Source organism: Ambystoma mexicanum, chromosome 14, assembly GCF_040938575.1.
Source record: "Ambystoma mexicanum isolate Mex_15411 chromosome 14, UKY_AmexF1_1, whole genome shotgun sequence".
Lineage (NCBI taxonomy): Eukaryota > Metazoa > Chordata > Amphibia > Caudata > Ambystomatidae > Ambystoma > Ambystoma mexicanum.
In genome coordinates, this window is record NC_090940.1 from 443,767,700 (window position 1) to 443,788,676 (window position 20,977).

The window sequence follows — 20,977 nt, forward strand, 5'->3', positions numbered from 1 at the left end:
ATATACTCTACGTGGTACAGGAATATTGCAAGGATTCATACATGAATTCCCAATTGTGGCCCTTCATCTGTCATTCCAATAAGATGCTGCTAAGGGGGGAGACGAGGGAGAATGTGTCCACTTGCTCCTCTACAATAACTTTATTCCAGAGAGGGAGTGTGGGGTGAGGGGTAGATGAGGAGTTGGCGGGATGAGGGAAGGATGCTTGAGGGATAAGAACATAGCACAGAGATCAGTCCAGATTAGCGGACGAGGAGGGAGGATGGAGATTAGTTCTGATGTTCCTGAATAAGGCATCAAGGGTGTGCCCCGCGTTTTGAATCGGAAGGGAAATCAGCTGTGTCAAGCTGAAAGCATCTAAATTGTCAGTGAGAGAACGGGTCATCAGGTTAGAGGAGGCCATCAAACCATATGTTGATTCATCTTCTAATATATTGAGAAGTGGATGCTGGATTAGGGTGGCTGATAGGGAGTCGGTGAAGTTCTTGTTATAACCTGGAGGCCGATACAGGAGTAGTAAGCTATGGGAGAATGAGGGGAGGAGGTGGGCGGCAGAGCAGGGTGATGGGAAGGGAGGATAGTCTGGGGGAGATCAGCATGGTGAGCATTTGCTGTGTTGGAAGGAGGGATGTGGGTGGATAATTGACGAGGGGAAGATAATGTGGGGGAAGTGGAGGGAGGCACGTCAACGTTTCCTTGGGATGAGGGGGGGTTATGTGCGATGCTTTTAGGGGATGGAGTTTTAGCAGGGGGGTGAAGAGAGCCAGATCGGGGTTGGGAGTGGGAGGAGAGGGTTGGGAGGAATAAAAAGAGGATGTAGGGCGGGATCCTGGGCAGAGTTGAGGGTGTGAAGTCCTATGGTGCGTGAGGCTCATTCGTTTATGAGGTAATATGGGGGCATAGGGGTGTGAGTAAGTGTGGGAGGGGATGTTGAGCGATGTGTGCTGGCCAGTGCAGCCCGTGCTGCACTTAGGAAGGTGAAGTGCGAGTTGGGGGTACTGGGAGCTAGTGTAAGGGGGATGGGAGAAGGGTTGAGAAGGGAGGATGGGTGCAGTGGGCTAGTGTCTGGGTGTGTGAGGGAGGTGTGGGTTTGTGAGAACATGGGCTGATAGGCAGTAGAAGGTGCTGATGTTCTGGCCAGAGCGTGCTTACCGATTCCTGGAGGTGTGGGGGACATTGGGGGAATGGGTTTTAGAGGATATGGGTTGAGGGCGGTGTGGAAAGGAGGATAGGTGTGGAGGGGAGTTTGGTTGTTAAGGGAGAGGGCTGAGTGAAGGAGAGGGGAGAAGGGGGAGTGGAATGTGGAGAGGAGGAGTCAGTGATTGGGAGTGTCATTGTCTAGGTTTTTGGAGTGCTAGTGTGCAGTTCTGATCTGGGAAGAGTGAGGTATGGTAATGAGGGTGTGTTCTGAATGTTTTTGGGTAGAGTTCAGGAGAGGGTGGTGCTGCTGTTAGATTTGGTCAGGGCGGTGCTCACCGAATGTGAAGCTCTGAATTCCGGGGGACGTGAGCTAGGATCAGTATGTACAGTGACTGAGGTATCCAGATTTAATATGTTAAATGTGTCCACATTCAAACCATCAGCAGGGTGATGGTGTGCCTAGATTCAAAATAATAGTGGTGCAATGAAATGACTAGATTCAAACATTAACTGTGTGCCCACACAAGGAGGGTTGTTGGGAGTGTTGGGGAGGATGGGGTCGGCAAGGTTTTTGTTATAACCTGTAGGCCGATATAGGAGTAGGAAGCTATGGGAGAATTGAAGTGGTCCTGCGACGGGTCAAGCAAAACCCAACGCACAATCAAAAGTCTTCGATGTTGATACAGTAAAGAACATTTGTGGCAAAGTTGATCAAGTTGGTCTGAGCCCGACGAAGGGAGATCATTTGAAGGTTTTGTGCTAAAGTGTGCCTGAACCCGACAAAGAGGCATCCGGGATGAAAAGAAAATCACACGAGAATTTGTATGTGTGAAACCCTAAGGAGAAAGGAACTTTGTTGTTTGTCGTATTGCATCAGGCCCTCTGAAAAAGAGATTTTGAATTGCAAAGAGACTTCGGCACAGAAAGCCCTGATGTTGAAGTTTTGATCTGCGCCCTCGTGCTAGAGAAGCCAGAGACTGTGCTAAGCTTGAGTGTGCCGCCTTGGCCCGTGCTGAAAACGTGGGGAAGGGAAGCCAACAGCTTGAATATCATGGGACAAATCATTTCTTGAACACTTTTCTTTTGCATAACATTGTTTCCCACACTATTTGTGTTTAGAAGTAATGATTGGCAATAGGTTTATTAGTATAGGCCCTTTTATTTTGACAAGACACCACTAGGTCTGCATTAATATTATGTGATGGTCGTAGCTTGCTCCCATCTTTAGATCTAGGTTTAGATAGGCGTTTTTCAAACCCAATTGAAATTCACTAAACACCCTTGAACTGTGATCACTTGTGTCTGTCTTACAGTTTGATAGCATGCCTTCCTTACAGAAGACACCAGGAGACTTGTATGCGTCAAGTCACACTGCCTGTGCCCGGACTCTCACGCACTATGGCAGTCGCTTCGGACGAAAAACAACTAAAATCAATAAGAAACCAGTGAGAGTAGTAAGCAAAGCAAGCAAAACAAAGGACTGACTCACAGACCATCCGCCTGGTACTCCAAGGCCCGGACTTACGGTGGCACCAAAAACACACTCACAGGCACAAGATATTGCAGCTGATATGCAAAACACTCACAACAATGAAGGTATTGCACCGTTAAATGGAACGTAATGTTGCAGTAAGCTAGGAAATCATCTTCAACGCAGGCAGCTTAAAACTACTAACACCTACTAACTGTAGACTTGCCACAAGTTCGAGTTTGTCTAACTCCCCACTCCACTCTACTTGACTCAATGTCAGCAGGCTACCACTGCGCAAGCGGCTGCTTTGGGCTGTGGTGAGCTGCGGGTGACTGCGGAAGGTCGCCAAAGCTGTATAATTGTAACTGCAAATGTGGCATTTGAAACCACCCTTTGCCGCGGCTCTTCTCTGCTCCAGTTGTGACCATCGGCTAAAGGCTGCTGCTCCAACTGGGAATGCCGGGCTTGGTCCACTTTCAAGCCGCTCTCTGACGCACTCTGCCCTCTTCAGTGCTTTCCCGGCCAAAGAGAACAGAGGAAAAGACCTCTAGACGCAAATAACAGCGTGTCAAGCCGCACCTCGAGGAAACTAACTCAGTGACAGGAATCGGAGGCCGCTTCCGAATTCGAACACCTGTTGCAGTGAATGTTGCATACTGTCATGTTGTGGAAACTGATTTTATTCAAACGTTGCTGCTTCACGCCAGGCCGCCTGAGGTCTGGGCTATGTATGTACAATACTTGATTACAGCAGCTGGATAAGAATCTGTTATGGAATGGTGGGCAAACTCTATGCAATATGCATTACCAGTACGTATTATATTCTGTTTAGGGAGGGTCGCAGGATGGATCAGACTCCTTGGGCCTCATTACGACTTTGGTGGTAGCCGTGCTGGTTTTACCGGTACAGCTGTCCCCAGGGTTGTTTTTTTACCGTCACCCCGGAATGAGCAATTACTGGGTCATTACGGCCCTGCCGGATCCGGGAATTGGCCATTTCAGGGCGCCGGTAAAAAATGCTCCCCATGCCTATTCGAGCCCCACAGGGCTCAATGGGAATGGGGAGGCCGGATGCACCGGCACCATTCAGAATGGCCTGCTTACGGGTGTGGAAGGCACTCGCGAGCAGAACTCGTAGTTTACTGGTCCGGTAACAACGGTACCGGTAAGCTTACCGGTACCATTACCAGACTGGCAACCTTGTAATGAGGCCCCTTGTATGTTTATGTTGTTGATGCAAAATTAAAAATAAAGTATTACACAAAAAAATTCAACATAACTTAACATAGGGCTGGGATAGCCCTCCTGACAGAACAATCACAGCAAGTTGAAATATATTTTTGTTGTAAATAGGATTCATTGTTTCAGTTCTACATATCTGTGAAGACTTCACACATGGTAAAATTGTATTAACTATTGCACATAATTATTTGCTTTTACTCTCTTGTCTTTCTTAACGTTCTATATTTGATTTTTTTTTTTTAGGTTTGTGTTCATCATGGGGACCTCAATATCTCTGTCACTGAATACATTGCTGCTGAAAGGATGTTCTAAGCGAAAGCTTTTCACTAAAGTTCTATGGAGGAGTTTCCAGCTATTCATCATTGGAGTACTAGTGATAAATCCCAATTATTGCCTTGGGCCCTGTAAGTTAATGGAGTGCGTTCTTTTTGTAATGGTCGAAGATGGGTTTATTGCATTATTCATCTTGTCTCAATATACCACTTCATAAATTGGAGCCTTTTATTAGACTAACACAAAATCCAACATCATGATAATGTTCTGTAATACATAGTGCCAATGTTCTTTTTAGTTAAAATGATCACACACTGATTTTGCATGTAGAACATTTCGACTAGTATTTTTGAACAAGTAAAATTTTGGGCTGTGACAAACTGAAACAAAAGTCCCAATCATTGCTAGCCTGACTCATGCATTTGACACCTGCTGTGTTATTTCCTCATGACTTAAACATGACCAAATACTGGTTATATATATATATATATATATATATATATATATATATGTTGTTAAATGGGCGTTATGGTTAATTTGCATTAGCAAACATTCAAGGTTTGGTTTCTAATCTTTCTGAAAACCTTTGTCCACAGTCGTTAAATAGCAACAAAGTTATAAGGCATCAAGAAATGTTGAGCCCACCCCTCTAATTTAGCCCCCCTTGACAAAATCCCACCAAACTTTGCAAAAACATTTATATATAGATCTAAAATCCTTTTGCAAACCTTTGTGCAGATTTCGTCAAATGGCACCACATTTATAAGCCTTTCCAATATTTTAGAGCCCCCCCTCTAATTTTGCCCCCTCTTGACAAAACAGCACCACACTTTTCAATACCATTCAGAAACAGGTCTAGAATTAAATTCCAAAATGTCACGCAGTTTCATTGAGTGGCGCCAAAGTTATAAGCCATCCAAAAACTGCTTTTCACCAAAACACAAATAAGCATATATGCCCCAGAACATCTGAAGTGTGGGACCCACCTATAACTTTGCCCTTCCTTGACAAAAACCTCACCAAACTTCGCAGGATCATACCGATGGTTATGTGAGTATTCGTTCAGGGGGGGGGCGAAGATATAAGCTGCCCAAAAAGTGCACTTCCTATGTGTTGAGAAATTTAACCATAACTACAGGGCCGCTACCGCATGCCCTGTTATATACATATATATATACTTATGTCCTTTACTTTCAGCACGTCCAACTCTAACCAACAAGCGTGTTCCTTCACTCAGACAGATTGGTTATTAGTTTCCTACCGCCACTACAAAATAACTTTCTCCATCTGGTTGTCCGGTGTCCCGTCTGGTTTCACCAAGTGTTCCAAATGTAAGGTGTGTCCACACGCCATGGTACAAAAGTCTTTCAAACATCCAATTACAGCTGTCACTCATGAAATCAAACATTTTATTAATTGTGACACGGCTTCTGTTGTTTATATCCTTTCATGCCCATGCTTGAAATGGTATGTGGGCAGTACTACCTGAAAACTCAAATTGAGAGTCCTGCAGCATTTGAGAGCCATAAAACATTTGGATCCTACTTACCCCATGGCTAAACACTTTAAGCAGTATCATGACAATGATTTTCATCTTTTGGCTTTCTTTGGAGTGGCACATGTTCCTATGCATCAGAGAGGTGGTGACTGGACTTTAAAGCTGAGACAGCTGAGAAACCAAGTTAATTTTAGATTTTGATACCAAAACCCTGAGAGGTCACAACATAGATGAGGAGCTCTATACTTTCACTGGAGTATAGTTAGTGGGGTTTTCTCATTGATGTTGTTGTATATTAGATGATTCCTGCTTTTTCACGCTCTTTTTTTTGTGGTGGGCTTTTTGCTAATTTTCTGTGTTTTCTCAGTGGTGTATCCTATTTTGACTTTGGCCTAAGCTGCAGTGGTTTCCATTTGTTAAGAAATCACTATTTTTTATTTAGGTTTTTCCCTTGGGCTGCCATTATTTTCCAGCTTTCTTAGTGAGGTTTTCAGCTACATTATCAATTCCTATAGGGAGGCCTATATAGTTGGTGTTGCCCCCCCCCATTTTCTTCATTCTTTCTCCCCATTGTTTTTTTTTCTTCAGATATACATACAATTTTGTTTTTTTCCTTTTCACACATATGTTCTTTTTTGCCTGAGCTTTTATGTGATGCAGTACATATATTCTCCATTTTATTACAACTCTTTACTATGTGCTTGGTCTGGAGCAAGATTGTGGGTTTTGTTAAACGCAATACTTGCACTTAAGCCATATTTTGCATATTACCGTATATGTTGTCAGTCAATCTGTACTATGCACTTTTTCGTCTTGTAGCACGAGCTTTTAATAATGCTGATTTTGCACGGATCCATTGCTTTGCACATTACCATATATGCTGCTAGCATTTCTGCACTATGCACTTTATTGTCTTGCCATGCGAGCCTGTATTAATGTGGAATTTGTACTGATACGTATGCTGCCTATTACTAATTTTGCACTGCGCATTCTGTTGCTTTGTTCTTATGCTCGACTCAATCTTGACTCTGCACTATGCACTTTATTTGCTTCAGAATTTTAAGAATATTATGTGTTTTGATGTAAATTATGCATTATTGCCTTTTATCTTATATGCTGCCAGCAATATGTCGCACTATGCATTTTATTGGCTGTTCTGTATATTGGATACAGCAATCTGCGATTGGTCAATCCAATATTTCTCAAGGCCTCCAATTGTATGAACATGTGTGTTTTCCAGAAATTGTATTGTGGCATGCACCAACGAAATGTGTTCCTTTTTGCGCATACATGTTGCCATTGTAATTATGAGGTGATTAATGCACACTTTACTTTCTTAATTATTACATCTTGGAATTAACCTAATCCTGTGGACATTTGTGGACTATTTGTTTTAACACGATATCGCTACATGACTATTCATGGCATTGCAGTGAGGCTATTGGAACAAAACAAATGTGGGATTTCAGTCAGCAAACGCAGTATTAATAAGTTAATTATGTTTTCTTTTGTTACGTTTTCATTTATTTAAATGGCATCATTATTTTGTGTATGCCTTTCTGCATTTGCTACGTTATTTAGACTCTGTCCATATTATTGTTATGTTATAAGATGTCTGCCGACCTGTTTACACCAAGTCCCTCATCTAGCCGGTACTGCAGACATAGCAGTAGGACTATTGTTTGTCCTTTTATTACTGCAGTCTGCACTACATCCTCACGAGTGAACAAGCGCCGAGTGGTGCGCGAAACACCTCTTTTGTAGCAGGATGGCGTCCTGCCTCTGTTGACCTTTAGTCACAGACCTACTGCGTGACATTTTTTTAGTCTTCTTTTAAAATAATAAACAGCACGTTATTTGACACAACCTGATTCAGTATTTTTTCTTCATCATACTGACCATTATTTGTGGAGATTTATGTGTTCGCCTGGAGTGTGGTTTGTTTTCCTTTCCTTTTTGTGTGTGTGTATGTATATATGTATATATATGTGTGGCTATATATGTATATATATATACCGTGGCTGTGTAATATATATATATATAGTGGCTGTGTAGTTATGGTTAAGTTGCTGTTTCCATAGGAAGAGCACTTTTTGGGCGGCTTATAATCCACACTAAACTTTGCAAAAAAAGTATATGGGCCACTCTGAATTTTTTTGCAAAGTTTGGTGATGTTTGGTCCAGGTATATATATATATTTTAAATAAGACTACTACCACAGCCTTCTGCAGTCACCCTCAGCTCACCGCAGCCCAAAGTGATTGCTTGCGCAGTGGTAGCCTGCTGACATTGAGTCAAGTTGAGTGGGGAGTTAGGCAAACTAGACCTGTGGCAAGCCTGCAGTTAGTAGGTGGTAGTAGTCTTAAGCTGCCTGCCATGAAGATCTTTTTTGGCTTACCGCAACATTACATTTAACGGTGCAATACTGTGATTGCTGTGAGTGTTTTGCATATCAGCTGTAATATCTTGTGCCGTGAGTGTGTTTTCAGGTGCTACAGTAATTGCAGGCCTTGGAGTACCAGGCCAAGGGTTTGTGAGTCAGTCCTTTGTTTTGCTTGCTTTGCTTTCTACTCTTAATGGTTTCTTATTGATTTTAATTGTTTTGCGTCAGAAGTGACTGCCATAGTGCCTGAGTTGTGTCCTAGGCCTCCTTGATTGGCTCTCCACCATCGCTACGAGTTAAGGAGCAGGACGCCACGCAGTGGTAAGCACCTCGTAGTCCCTAAGCTGTGACTGTTAACACCAAACGTCCCTGCGTGCCAAGAAAGCCAAATTATTCCAAGTGGATGGGCAGCCCAAAATCAGTGGCTTTTTTGGGCCCACAGTAACACTAGTCAATGATGGATTAAGAGCTGAACATTTATCTTCAGTGGGCGCTCCCAATGCTGGCAAAAGCACACCCCTCACTTTCCCCGACCATTGACAATAAATCATTCCTTTTAAATGTATGTTGCACACTCCAGAGAAATTCATTAGGGATAACTACTATTGGCTACAATAACATTATTGGCTCCAATCTTTCCGGCAGCACCAACCTCTAAAACCTGCTCTCTCTCATACAGTGAGCCTGAGGCTGATTGTGATAATGATGCTGTGAACTCTACTCATGCCAACTAAATGAGGCACTCATCGCTCTGGAATACTCCCAGCGTTATGACGTTAAGGGGCTGATTCATGGAATTATGTGCGCCGAAAAACGGGCTTTGTGCACCATTCTGCCCGCAAATCCCTGTTTCACAAATGGGGATTTGCGAGCAGAATGGCGCACAAAGCCAGTTTTTCGGCGCACATAATTCCATGAATCAGCCCCTAAATGTTCTTATGCCAAAATTGGATGTGCTTCAGTTCTTGTGTAGCAGTCTGGCACAAGATCACTGTGTGTAATATATATTACATGGCCATGGTAGTTATGGTTAAGTTGCTGTTTCCATAGAAAGAGCACTTTTTGGGCGGCTTATAACACTGCTCCCCCTGGACGAATCCTCTTCAAACTTTGCAAAAAAAAAAGTATATGGCCCACTCTGAATTATTTTGCAAAGTTTGGCGAGGATTCGTCCAGGGGGGGCAAAGTTATAGGGGGGGTCCCAAAACTTTTTTTTTCCCATAGACTGAATGGGGAAAAATCCTTTGCTCGCGCCTACAGCCCAAACCGCTGGACGGATTTTCACCAAATTTGGAACAGGAGTAGCGGCTTGGTCCCGAAAGCATGCTTTTGCAGATTTGGTGAAAATCCGTCCAGTAGTTTTTTTTTAAAATGACCAAAAAGTAGGTCATAAAAAATTTGTGATATCTGTGTTCGGTCCGCGGACACACTTCCCTGTTCGCTCCGTGGACAGTGTCCTGATTGGCCAATCGGCTTGCGTGATGTCGGCGGACATGCAACATGTTTGCTGATTGGACGGCGTGAAGCGCGTCAGATTTTCGGTAGCGCCCGCCATCTTGGATTTGCAGACATCTGCGGACAGCGCAGTGAAACTTGGTTTAAAATTTGTATTTAGTAGAGTGTGTTGGTGTGTAAGAGTGTTTGGGGAGGGTGGGAGAGTATGAGATAGGTTAAATGTTGTGTTTTTTTATGTGGTGGACGCTCTTGTTGTGTTCGATTTATCTGCGGACAACGCGGCTGTTCTGAAATGTTCTAAATAAACTAAATGGGGGGGTGTTCCGAGGACGCAATATGTGTCCGTTTTGTTGGCAAGCAAGCTGAAACTGTTCTAAGAACACAAGTGGTGTCCTGAAATTTTCGTAAATAAACAAAATGGGGGTCTCCTGAGGACGGTGACCGTATTGTTCTCTGGTAAGTTGAATGTGTTCTAAGAACACTTGTGGTGTCCTGAAATGTTCGTAAAAAAACAAAATGGGGGTGTCCTGAGGACGCTATCCGTATTGTTCGATGGGAAGTTGATTGTGTTCTAAGAACACTCGCAGCGTCCTGAAATGTTCGTAGGGGGTGTCCTGAAGACGCTGTCCGTATTGTTCTCTGGTAAGTTGAATGTGTTCTAAGAACACTCGTGGTGTCCTGAAATGTTCGTAAATAAACAAAATGGGGGTGTCCTGAGGACGCTATCCGTATTGTTCGATGGGAAGTTGATTGTGTTCTAAGAACACTTGCGGTGTCCTGAAATGTTCGTAAATAAACAAAATGGGGGTGTCCTGAGGACGCTGTCAGTATTGTTTGCTGGCAAGTTGAATGTGTTCTAAGAACACTCACGGTGTCCTGAAATGTTCGCAAATAAAAAAATGGGGGTGTTCTGAGGACGCTGTCCGTATTGTTCTCTTGCAAGTTGAATGTGTTCTAAGAACACTCGTGGTGTCTTGAAATGTTCGTAAATAAACAAAATGGGGGTGTCCTGAGGACGCTGTCCGCATTGTTCGGGGGTGTCCTGAGGACGCTGTCCGCATTGTTCGTTGTCAAATTGAAAGTGTTCTAAGAACCCTCGCGGTGTCCTGAAATGTTCGTAGGGCGTGTCCTGAAGACGTTGCCCGTATTGTTCGCTGGCAAGTTGAAAATGTTCTAAGAACAATCATAATGTCCGCAGACATTAAAAGTTTCCATAGGCCATAGTTGAAATGTTTGACTCTATGGGTGTGATATGCTGCGGTGGTTGTGGCCAGGGCATAGAGTCTTGGGTGCATGGTTATTTGGCCATGCACCCAAGACTCTATGCCCTGGCCACAACCACCACAGCATATCACACTCATAGTGGCTTATAACTTTCAGTCAAAAACAAATTTATAAGGAACAAAGTTATAAGCCACTATGGGTGTGATATGCTGCGATGGTTGTACTTATTATAATATACTTACTGTTTGGTTTAGTAACTGGAGTACATGTATTTCTTGTTCATTTCTGTGATAAAAGAAAATAGCATGTTAGTATTAGTATTTTGTAATGACTTATTACATTGTATTATCAACACATTTTTTTTTTGGACCCTCATATTTAGTAGATTACAAACCAGAGTACTGTGCAATTTGTTCAGTTTCTGTGTTTGTTGCTAAAATCATTAGGTCTGTGGGAGAAAAAAAAAATCCATGTTGGATTAAAAAAAACCTTTCTCTGTTATGCTACAGTTTATTTGTTTGTTTGTTTGTTTTCAGTGTTCACTTGTTGTTTCTGGCTAATGCTTTATACATTGGCTTGTTGCCGTTTTTTGGAGCAGTAACATATTATTTATTTGTTTGGATATTGTAAAGTTTTGGAGCAGTTAGATACCAGTAGGCATATTCTAACTGTCTATTTTTTGATATATTTTAGTGGTATTGATTTATCTGTTTGGATATTGTTAAATTTTGGGACAGTTAGATACCAATTGGCGTATTCTAACTGTCTATTTTTTGCTCTAATTTAATGTTATTCATTTATCTGATTAGTTGTTGTAAAATCTTTGGGCAGTTAGATAGCTTTTGGAATATTCTAACAGTTTATATTTTTTTACTATAAGTTTACTTAAGGTTTAAGTACAGTTTAGTTATCAAATTTTGGTTTTAAAAACATTAAATAAGCGTTTGTAAGATTTGCTGGTAATCTCTGCTTTAGAGTAATGGTACTATCATTACATTCAAACCATCCACATTTCTTTTTTATATATGCAGTGTAGTGCCATGAATTGGTTGTGGCTCCTGCGTGGTAGATTATACCTATTGTTGTGAAGGTTTTCTTAGCAAGTGATATTTGACCATGTGTGAATCCAGTCAGCTTGCAGTTGTTTTTGGTACCATCTGCATTGTAACGTAGAAGCATTAGTATTACGTATTTACTATATGTTTGTATTACTAACATGGAGCGATTATCCGAATTGCAGGTAGTACATAATCTACCATGGTTTGCATTTTGTACAAGTTGCTGAAATGGAATGGATTCACAATTAGGTATTGATATATATATGAAGCGTTCATTGGGGATTTCTTCTTGTGTCACATTGTTGCAGAGAATGCATGTATGTTTCCACATGTATGAAATCTAGAAGATTTCATTTATAGGTATGTTTTTATTTTCCAGTACTTGTAGTAAGTACATTAGAAATTATTGTGGATCTTCCTGTGAGTTTATAGTGAATTTAACCATTCCAGCAAAGTAGTCAAATTGTTGTCTTATTCCATAAACACTATACGTGTTATCAGGATTGTTTGTTGCATTTCTGTGAAGTACTAACATTTGCAAACACAATTGGTCTGTACTGTGTAAGTAAATGTTGTCAACAATTGGTGGCAATTGAAATAGAATATTCATTGCTACATTTGCGTAGCAACTTACTCCAACTATATTTGAGAGTTTAAATGGACCAGGTAGGTCTGTATCTGATTGATTTTTTTTAGTTTGTCTTCCTTCTTTGATGAAGTACCTGGTTTACTTTCCCTAATGGGTTCTTTTATGTTTGTGGTACTTGATGAAGTTTTAGTTTCTTTTACTCTCTTCGGAGGATTTGCAGTGACATCCTGTTGCATTTCTGTTTGATTTAGTTTTCTTTTACAACGTTTTACTTTTTGTGGTACAGAATATGTGTTTAGATGGGGGATGTATAGTGAGCGAAGTCTATTCTAAAATGCATGGAATATCAGCGTTTACTTTACTTGCATCAAAGTTGATTAGAAATAGACCGTCAAGTGTACGTAAGCGTGATAGTGCTACGTAGCTCATGCCTTCTTTAAAGACTGTGTTACCAATGTCTATCATTGCTTTTTCTAGGGTAAGACCTTGTGATTTTTGAATGGTGACTGCATATGCAAGAGTTAGAGAAAATTGTTCTCTGCGTACATACATGTCTTTGAAGAGAAGCAATCGAGCTGTTGAGCGTCCTATCCTTTTTACTTCTGAAAGTTTGTCAAAGAGAATATTGACAAACTGAATTTTGTTGTCACGTGGGTATGTTTGAAAGCCAACAACTGTACCCAGTGCTCCATTAACTAGTCCTTGGTCCACGTCAAGGTTACGTTTAAGCATTACTCTGCAATTTAAGGATAATTTTAATATCTTTTCCAATCCTGCTGTGTTTGAGATTGATTTTTCTAAACTATTTAGTCTTGTTGTGGCTTGGTCACACATGGGTAGTGTCATACCATGTACATCTAGTTTGTCTGTGGCGCTAATTTCCATTATTGGTTGCATTTCTTTACTTAACATTATTTAATTGAATTTGAAACAGCTTGCAAGAGTTGGCATTAAGGCCATACAATTGACATTTTTGTGGGATAATTGTTCCATAACATCTGTAGCACATGCATTATCACCATAAAGTGCATGAATGTGCCGGGTTTTCAATTTTGCTTCTGCTGCTTTAGAAAGTGTACTCTGATACTTTTTAAGATGTTGGCATAAGTGAGATCTGCAGATTGCTGCATGCTTTCTGTTAATTCTCTGTATTGGAAATGTTGCCAAAGGTTTCCAATGCTGCCAACAGTTTTACGGCAGAGTTTGTGTCCTAATGTTTTAAAAATAGGCTCACCTTTTACTGGTGTCAATTGAAGAAGATCTCCGAAAACAATAATGTGTTTTCCTGCAAAGAGCTCTTAATAGTTTGTTTTGAGTACTTCTTGTAATCTGAGGTGAATCAAAGCCAACATTAGGCTGGACACCATGCTCACTTCATCTATTAGAAGCATTTTCATTTGTTTCAATACTCTGTGTAGTTCCATTGCAGCTTCTGTAGAAAGTTTGTAATAGTCTAATCTGTTTTGGTGTTCTACTGGCAGGAGTAGTAATCGGTGTAAAGTGACACCACCTATGTTGTAGGCAGCTAAACCTGTGGGGGCAGTGACAACAGCTGACAGTTTGTTGTTTGTCAATTGTTGAAGGAACTTACTGATGATTTTGATAGGAATGTTTTGCCAGAACCAGCTTCACGACTGACGTACAATAGTATAGGTATATAATTTTGGCAGGTGCATTCTTTGTTTTCATGTTGTATGTACACCATGTGCAATTTCTTTTGTTACTTCTTGAAAAATGCTACGCTGCTCATTGTTTAGCTTTGATTGTAGTATAGTTACGTCTTCTTTATCTTCGTACTGACACATGGTGTTTTCTACTTCAATCATAGCTAATTCTGCCTCAGTTGTTATTAGTGTCTCTCCCAGTGGTTCTTGGCTTCCTGTTACAGAAGGTTGACTACTGTCAGGAGTGTCCTTATCTAGTTGGGCCTGGAGTTATAGTGCTTTCATTTGCTTTGAAAGCGTCTTCATATGAGTCATAGTTATCTAGTATTTCTTCTTCTTTTCTCCATGGTTTAAAGAGTTGTAGCAGGGACATGCAATATACTTCTTTATGTTGAGGAGTCTTTAATGACAATTTGATATGATTAATTAAATTTGGTTTGGTGAGTTTTACTAAGCTGCCTTCACAGTCACTTTGTATTTACCGTTTTTTTCATCAGGTTTTATATTATTTTTGTATGTGTAGTTTTGGGCTATGTGGTATAGACACATGGTTTCCAAAGTGGTACTCCTGTTTGGGTAGTATGTGTCCAATACATTGTTTTTTAAAATGTCTTGGCTGTTGAGATCATGTTTGGCTATTGGTTCTATATCTTCGTATGATTTTAGAACTCTTTTTCTAGATTTAGCTGGACCAAGACTTAGCCATACTATATTTTCAGATTTACCATACAGTGCAGTACCAGTTAAACGATCAGCTGCTTCATAGGATCCACATTCTCCATGGGACAGCATTTTTATGCCAAGCTGTATAATTTTTGAGACACTGTTTTATCTGATGACCTGTCATTCCGGAGGTCTTGCAGCTCTGTCTTTTCTGCTTTGGTTAAGTATGCTGTGACATATCGTGCAACTGCAGTAGAATTGTCTGCAATTTACTGCACATCTATGTTTGCATTCCATAAGTGGGCAATGATTGCATTGTAATCATTGATATATTTTTCTTCTTCTTTTCTTTTTATGTAATATGTATTTTTAGGTGACTTACCTTTAACACTATGTCTAACTGAAGACATGAGGTTGTTCACTTGACCTGTATTTGTAACTGGTCTAGGGAAACCAAATCGGCATTTGGTGTAGTATTTCCCTTTGTTTTTGTATTTGCGACGACAATATTTGCCACATTTGTGTCTTTGAAATTGTAAAATTTGTGCATGAAGATCACTATTTTTGGATTCCGATAGAATTTCACAAGTGACATATTTTTCAATAAACTGTAAAACAGTGGCATCACTGTCTTGACCAAATTTAGGAGCATCTTTAATCCATAAAAGCATGTGGATATGTGGTGCTCCTCTGGCTTGGTATTCTTTTCTCCAAAAGAAGTGTTGCACTTCGTCAAGGGGAGGAACAGTTTTATTACAAATAAAATGTAGCATAGAAATGAAGCGTTGGTGAAAATATCTTGAAACATTAACAGGATCCATAGAACAAAGTTCTCCAGGTGTTAGTATATCTGTGTTTGTTTTGTTTTTGTTTGATATGCTTAGGAAATCATGTAAATCTTCCCATGCATATTCTGCACAACTTAATGTAACAAACCAAGTGGGTGGGCCAAGGTTTCTGATCATACAACGTACATCTCCGTGACGTCGAAACCAGTACTCTTTAGTACCATGCATATTTGCTAATAGATTTGTAATATTTGATTATAAAACCTCATCTTTTTGTTGCACTTTTTGTAATAATTGTGTAGCTGTCATATTTAGAAAGTGTGATCCTGATTTTAATATATGTGCAACTCCGTAACATAAAGTTGCTAGTTCACTTTCAAAGAGTAGGTGGAATATGTATTCCCAGATTTAGACAAAATGTGGATCTTCAGAATACATCCGTAATGAGCGGTATTCTGATGCTGATATTTGAATAGTTCTATCATCGTACCTTCCTCCTTTGCCAGTATGAAAGAGTAGAGGAAAAGCATGTGCTTCTATACTTTTTTCCCATATGCTGATTGGTGATCCTTTTGTTTGACGCATTTGGTATGTTTCCAGTGCATCTTCTATGGTGTCATTAGAGTGCAATGGATGAATTGTATAATGGTCTAAAGTGTTTGATATTGTAGCAGGATCTAGGAGCTCAAATTGACCAGCTTATTCTGTCTCTTGAATTATTTCAGTTGTATCCTTCAAGTTTTCTTCAATATTAATTTCTTTGTAATATTCATTATTCTCTTTAAGATATTGCAAGGCTTCTCTAACTTTATGTAAATCTACCAGCTGTTGCCAAATTTTTTTATCTTTTGTAGGTACTCCATTTACCAAGATAATTAAAGATTGTTGCATTGGACGTTGCACTCCTAGAGTGTGCACATTTTCTTTTAAATCTGATGGTAAATACACTACTTTTCGACGAATACCTTTCACTAATTCAGAGGGAGGTAATTTTGCAGTTTTTGGTTGAAGGCGTATTATTGCTTGAAATGGGTGCACTGTTTGAATTATGATGCTCTCATATAAATTAAGTTGTTGAAGGGGTTTTGGTAGTGGATATAATTCCAAATTATTTGTGATAGCACGTGAAGGAGTTTAGTTGTTGTCAAGTTTTGTAGTGCAGTAACTACAAAGTATTACGGGGTCAGTTATTTCGTATTTGTTTTCTGCTATAAGGTAGAGAGCTAATTCAAACCATTTAGAATCTTCATTGTCTTCTATTTTGTATGATAGGTATACAGTTTTTGTGTTACTTTTATAAAAAGTTCTGCGGCAACATACACACACATGGTTTGGTACTTCAGCTGATGTACTTTTAAATGTTAGTATTTCTTTTTTGTATGTGTGTAGTAAAATGTTGCCATGTGTAGAATTGTTACTAATTTGGTTTACAGCTATTTCATTCTGTAAGTGGGTTTCACTTCCAAAATATTTTTTCTGGATATAGTCAATTTCTTCTAGTAGGTCTTTTGCTGTACCATGTAGAAGAATGTTATTTAAATTGGCTAGTGCTAAACCAGGACTTTTAGCATAGTACAGTTTATAAACTAGATAGTTGAATGATGTGTTGATATCATTTTGATATCATGGAAGGTGGTTTTGCAAGTAGGTCCTGTAATGCAGGTCAATGAATGTCCTTTTAGTCCTGTGTACTTGCGTACAGGACAGGTATCCATATTTTGCAGTAGTTTAATTTTCATTTTGTCTTTGCTTTTCACATATTGATTGAGGAATTGGCGTAAAGACTTGAAACATTGTTAGGGAATGTTACACATTGACGTGCATGGCCATTTGTACACTAGACGTTCTGATTCAGTTGAATGGAGGGGTAATTCTAAGTTTTCAGGACATATTTTTGTAAGGAGTACTTCTTGTTCCATTATGGTATTATTAACTTTTTCATAACCTCGACCACTGCTATGTATGGCAATTGTATTTGTTTGCTTTTGTTTGTACGCTTCTTCATTAAAGTATGGTTCTGTGCTCGTAGTGTGACTCCATTCACCTCTGCAGATACTTAAGAAGTTCTTTCTGTTGGCATTTCGTTTATTGAGAAGTCTTTTTTGTAATTTAGTTATTAGTTTTGTTAGTGGTTTCATTTTGTTTAACACTAAAATAAATAACTTTCTTTTGAGAAGAATTGCACTGTCTATCAACGCTTCTAAGATTAAATTCCTACGATAGGTTTTAAGTGTTGAACCTGGTTTCGCTCCTGTTTTTATAAGATTTTGAAGGACTTTGTGAAGGAAAATTTTGGCTAAAATACTTTTCTTGGTATGCTTACTTTGAACTATATCAAGATTTAAAGAAGCAGTTTTATCTGTAGTGATAGCTGATTTTCTGCTAATTGTTTTTTGGTTTGGTTTACATTTTGATAGAGGAGGCAACGTTTTTGTACTTGAAACTTCTTTTGTTTCACTAAATGACTGTATTAGCTGTTTTGTTTCAACTTTTTTTTACAAATTGTGCTAGAGATGGATGCTTATGTTGGACACTTTTATTTTCATTTGCTCTACTTCTGCGTTGCTTTCTACGGACTTGATTTCTGTTAGGCATTCTTTAGGGTCTGTCGAAAAAAATAAAGAAGGTATGGTTTGTGGTGTTCTGCAATGTATGTGTGCTGTGTGCATGAGTGTTTGAGTAAGATGATAAAGATGTATGTAATGGTGTGTGATTGTGCATTGGGAACTACAACTAGTAGGGATAGGTATTCTTGAATTAATGTGTTACTAAACTGGGGATCAGATGACAGAAAAAAGTAAGCTAGTGGTGTGGAGAAGTATAAATAGTATATCTAATGCTATACAATTAAAACAGTTGTTTGTTCTATAACATCTAAATTCTAGCGGTTGACTTGGGTAATTTGTGTGTCGAAAAATAGGAATTTGTGGGCCATTCTGGCTGTAAATCGCTGTTTAAGACATGGGGATTTTTGGACAGAATGGTGCAGAATCTCTATTTTTAGGCAGATAAATAGCATGAATTAACCTTACAGTGTGTTTGAGTAATAATACAAATATTATGGTGATATTCTACTTCCTTTTTTTCTAAAATGAGCAGGTTACTTCTTAGTTGTTCTTTGTACTTCAAATTCGGTTGCTTCTTTTCAGGAGAATGATCTTCACTGCAATTGTAAAAGAAACAAATTAGTAATTTTGTTTGTATATAGCACTGTTTTTAATTTAGACATTGATTTTTTTAATTGAAATCCTCAGCGCCTTCCTCAAAACCATTAAAACTATCTTATTTACATAAGATACGTCGCACCAGTTGAATACATATGATATGTTCTTAATGAACAAATTGTATTGCAGTGACTAACTGTAGCAAACAAAATATCTTTACTATGTCTTGTGAAATTCATAATGTACCACTGAATACCATTATTCCTGTAACTAAGCTCTTCCAAGTAATAGTGCCTCAATGTCATGGGCTGCTTGTCCTATATAAATGTAAGTAATCAAATAAATAACGAAATAAAAAAATATGTAATTGTACAAGTATTATTGTTTGAGATTTGAACATAGAGTGTGCATGCAATTTTGTTTGACTATATGTAGTCTATATATTTCATTTCAAAAATGTTAGTTTAACATGATTTGAGTGTGTGTGTGTGTATAAATAAATTTGTAAGTGACGGTTGATTTTAGGAGATTGAAAAAAGACAGTAGATTCATTTTACAGATTATACAAGCTAAAAGCCAGTTAGAAAATGTGTTCATGTACTGTATAGAAAATATGCATACCTGTAGTTTGTGTTCATGCATATGGATATGCATGGAGCTGCAAGTAGAAATCTTGGAGACTTGTACAGTATTTCTTGTAGATGGTGCTTGCCAATGATATGACACTTATACTCAGAGAGATTCACAGTACATTTGCAGTGCTGATCTATGATGATGCAGTTAGATGTAGAGGTCTTGAATGTGATTGGTGGATGGTCATGTGACTTCTTAGCTACATCCAATGAGGGAATGGCACAGAGAGTGAACTGGAAATGATAGAAGGGCTGTTCATGTTACTATATGTCCGCGGACATGGCGGTAGTTCGCGGACATCGGGTGTTACATCCGGGGATTTTTGGGTTCAGAAGTCATGCAAATGAGAATGAAAGGGATTGGTCAGGAAAGTTTAGTGGGTGTCTTGTGCCAGGAGAGAGTTTCTCAGATACTCTTTTTGCTGAGAGAAGAACCGATAGCTATGGCTGTGTGTTTCAGGAAACAGATTGTTTGGATTTTGGGAGTTCGTGGATACATTGGTTGAAGGTGCACGCAGAAACCTGTAGAGTAGCTGTAGATCTTGGATTCCCACATGTGGAAGTACACTGGCATGGAGTACATGGAATGAAGTGGTTGGACTTGTTACCTCTCTGTGCTACTTTGGAGACAGAGCAACATCCAGATATAATTATAATTCATTGTGGAGGGAACAGTTTAGGACATGTGTCTGGAATTTCTTTGCAATTTACAATGAAAGAAGGACTTGGGAAGATCATGGATTTCCAAATTCTCAAGTAACTTTTTCACGGATTGAGCAGAGACAAATGTGGCTTTGTTCTTCTTCATTTGGTCCACAAATGGAGAAAGCAAGGCGCAATGTCAATAAGGCTGTTTGTGTTTGTGCCTTTCTAAGAGATTTTGGCATGTCCTCTTTTCACAATGAAAATATTATGTTTCGTAGTACATACATTTTTCGCAGAGATGGAGTACATCTAACTTATGCTGGCAATTAGATTTTTCTAAGAAACATACAAAATGCATTGCGAGCTTTTTTAAAATGACAGCATCCATTTTGAAGTAGGTGTTGAGTATTTATAATTTTTGAAACACAAACACCTCCCAAAGGCTCTTTTCAGAGCCACCACTTCCTCCCAGAGAAAATTGCAATGGTTTTGAGATAGTAGCACCTCAAAATTTTAGATGTCCGCGGACTTCTAAAAAATACAAAGGGCCCTGCTTCATTTATTTTCACTTCTATTTTTTAACTGTGAAAGGCGGCTCTGAAAAGATCCTTATTTTTTTTAATTTTTGTTATTTTATATTTTTTTTTGTTTTTATACACGACACACTAGGAGAGGAGGGGAAAGGAGGGTAAAGGGGGGACACCAACCACAGGGATAAGAAAGGGCGAGCTGAGAGAGGAAGATGTAGAGTGGGTTTTATTTGGGTAGTGAGCAGGTCTTCTCGTGCTCTGAGACGATAGTCTCAAAAGCACTACGAAGTCGCTCCCAACTGCAGAGTATTGTGTCGCAGTACATACACACAACTGTGACCCTCGAAAGGTAAGGGTCATCAGCATTATGTGTGGCCTGTGAGGCAGCTTGAGGAAGACGCTGTCCCACAGAGGTGTTCCTTGTGGTGACAGGATCAGAAACGTAGGATGAAGTAGAGGAAATCAACCTACTACGCTCCTCGCAAGGTACAACCTTGCGAATGGCCCCAGAGTGAAATGACCTTAGGTGTCGCTTCATGGTAGTGGTCCCAAAGCTGT

General features: G+C 39.5%; 1 protein-coding gene across 1 annotated transcript in view; it reads left to right on the forward strand.

The window, feature by feature from the left end:
- Window positions 1-20,977, forward strand: part of HGSNAT (heparan-alpha-glucosaminide N-acetyltransferase) — a 2,225,524-nt gene that overhangs the window by 1,081,242 nt on the left and 1,123,305 nt on the right. The window contains exon 10 of the mRNA XM_069637664.1: window positions 4,097-4,257. Within this exon, the coding sequence (XP_069493765.1) occupies window positions 4,097-4,257 (161 nt within the window). The remainder of the gene's footprint in view (window positions 1-4,096; window positions 4,258-20,977) is intronic.